At 34.6% G+C, this 3,127-nt stretch overlaps 1 protein-coding gene across 1 annotated transcript in view; it reads left to right on the top strand.

The window, feature by feature from the left end:
* LOC105448099 overlaps positions 1-1,684 on the top strand; it is an 11,680-nt gene extending 9,996 nt beyond the window's left edge. Inside the window, exon 8 of the mRNA XM_011686459.1 lies at positions 1,601-1,684. Within this exon, the coding sequence (XP_011684761.1) occupies positions 1,601-1,684 (84 nt within the window). The remainder of the gene's footprint in view (positions 1-1,600) is intronic.
* Positions 1,685-3,127: the final 1,443 nt, after the last annotated feature.

Here is a 3,127-nt window from a genome sequence, read left to right as displayed (position 1 = left end):
AGACCTCCTTCTCTTTCTTGATTTATGAGACGATTTACCCATATCAAAAAACGAAATATGAATAAAATTAGAAAAATAATTCACACGACTGAAAAAGTCTGTTAAGGAATCGCACAACAGGAAAACAATGAAATTCAGTATCTATGTTCGCGCGGCATAGAGCGCGAGATGACGATCGAAGCTTTTTGAGCTTTGAATTTGCCTGTTGAGGATAACGCGACGGATCGCTACTACATATCCATCCGGACGAGACGTTGCATAATTGGTTATTTTATGGTATTCTATCTTTAGTGATAGGTAGAGAAAATTATGACTATATAATGCATTCGCGACACACATTTAATTCGAGTACGTGAACTACGATTGTCACGCTGATAATTATCGCTTCTCCTATCCATTGTGAAGACATATCGCAAATCACGAAGCGCCGTATCTGATCTCTGAGAATTTCGTCAGCATATTATTTTGTCAGTTGGCGCTTACATGTAGGTATTAATATAAATTGTATAAAAATTTCCGAAGCAATTCTAAACATTCCGCTATAATATATTTATAAAATATCTCACGACTGTTTCGCTTTTTTAAAAATAGGAAATTAAATTTTAATCAAATGAAAAGTTAAGTTTGACATTGAATTTTTTCTCTTCTTTTCCAAAAGTTGATTGGGGCTTTAATTCAATTTCTTCTTCTAGAGTTTCCGAAAAGTTTGTTGTATATGACTCACTTTACGATATTTTTGATAATGGCACACTAATCAGCGGTGTTGGTTTACTTTCTGAGGACACTCGCGACCTATAATTCTTTCAAAAGACAGACGAATCGTTGAGAATGGTGTATTATATAAATTGATCGTTCGCCATGCGGCAGCGTTGAATACATGGCATAGTTTTCGTAAAAACGTTGTCTATAATGAGACTTGAGACTTAAACTTTAAGAAAATTGACTAATTATATTCGATTATTCATCTCATGTGAGAAGAATAATCGATTGTGATTGGTCAATTTTCTTAAATCTTAAGTCTTAAGTCTCATTGTAGACGCGGCTTAAGTTCACTAAATGATCAAGGAGTCCGACTTTCACTTTTAGCTCATACACCTTTCGTGCGATCGAAGTTATGTCATTCCGTTGCTTTCAGTAATATGTGGAATTACGGTTACGTTTAACGTCTTATACCGTGGTATATTGTCAACACTGACGCGTACGGAACGATAAATTTATGTGTAATATTATGTGTAAGACAAGTTTTCGCAACAGTTTTAGGTGAATATACAAGGCGTCGACAAAGTCTTTTTCGGTAAAATTGATAAAATTAATAAAGGAACGAACACATAGATTAAGCTAAGGGATCTGATCAAGGAATTCGTCGCGCAAGGTTCCCGATATTTTTATGCGCGACATCGACACGAATGCAATGCAAAATCAATTTTAACGACGTAACTGGCCAATCTTTTATTTCCATGAAATTACTTTCTTTTTCTAATAATTAATATGATTATTTCATAGTATCTGGGCTTAAAACTTTTTACAATTTTTACATAATCAGTTACCTACTATTTTAATTTATTTAAATGTATAAGGAGAGAAGAAAGATTGCTTATAGGATGCTGTGTGCTTTGAAGAAAGTGTAGAAATAGAGATATCGTGCAAACTATCGAGCACCGAGAGAATAGACAACTTAGGATGATCCTATCTAAGAGTAGCTCCTAAACGAGTTTAATAAATTATCAGTGCGTAATCGCGAAACGTTCCTTTTTGGATCCGACTTTTTCTTTCGAGCGTAAAACTCTCTCGCGTATATCAGTTTGCAGAAATTATTAGACAACGGTATGCGACTGAGGGATATGAGATCCTTCCAGTAGCCGATCGAAAGTAAGATTTACAAGCCGATCGCCTTGGTTAGCGTCATCTCAATTTTAACAATTTTCTGCGAAGGTTTTATTATAAGCGGTGCAGATTATAGGCTTTAAATTTTTGTCGTATGAGTTGGTCATGATAGTCCTGAAAGAAACTTTTAGGCCCGTTTTACAATACGTCATATGTCGAGTCGCAAGCCATAAGCCGTATTGACCAATCACAGTCAAACATAAGAGGCTGTCTACAATAAGCCATTAGTCATAAAGCAAAAGTCGAATTCCGTTCTGAGACGTGGTAGAGTGCGCATCGTTTCGATCAACCTTGTGCTACCGAATACGGATCGTTGTTAATCCTTGCTAATTACATATCTTGAATTTGGCTAGCGAATGATATAATCGCTACACTCGCTACACATGCTCCTGCGAGCAGTACCGCGAGTACGAATATTGGGAAGAAGCTTAAGTCTTTTCAACGGCTACATTGTAGTAGCCATCTCGGCTATAACGGAATCCTATTCAACTACGCATTATCCTCGTGTGCTCAAGTAAAATCAGCCATATTGTCCAACGACGAACAACGTGGAATTTTTATATCTCTGCTGGAAATATATATCACAGGAAGACAAGATATAAACACTCAATACCAGGAAAGGACAAAAATCACATAATCTCTCTTGGAAGTAATAGCGAATATATATCTGACCAGGTATAACTACGATTCAGGACTTGGATTAGGAGTCGTTCCCCCATGCGCAATATCTGTAACCATAAATTTAGATTAATGCCATACTCAAACTGGAAGCCCCTTTTTGTAGTTTATTCATTTTGATACTTTTTTTGGGCATATGTAATATTAAGATATAACGGTTTCTTTGTGATTACTAGTTGTGATGTTCGAATCTTGATTTTCTGCGATATATACATACACATACGCACATATCTAACAATTAGGGACCTTTACAAACTGCACAATAGTTACAGCATAGAGACAATTATCCAAGCATCTTGACTCCCTTTGGATCACTTTCCACCCAAAAATTAGACCGGAAATGAAATAAATATAAATAATAAAATAATAAAATAATAAAAAAAAAATAAAAAAAAATAAAATAAATTTTTTTTTAACTTTTCGATAAATTATCCAAGCATGACTCCCTTTGGATTACTTTCCACCCAAAAACTAGATCAGAAATAAAATAAATATAAATAATAAAATAAATAAAAAATAATAAAATAAATTTTATTTCTTTTTAATTTTTCGATGCTTGTCGTAG

This window comes from Wasmannia auropunctata, unplaced genomic scaffold (genome assembly GCF_000956235.1).
Source record: "Wasmannia auropunctata unplaced genomic scaffold, wasmannia.A_1.0 LD336090.1, whole genome shotgun sequence".
Lineage (NCBI taxonomy): Eukaryota > Metazoa > Arthropoda > Insecta > Hymenoptera > Formicidae > Wasmannia > Wasmannia auropunctata.
This window is presented reverse-complemented; position numbering and strand designations above follow the sequence as displayed.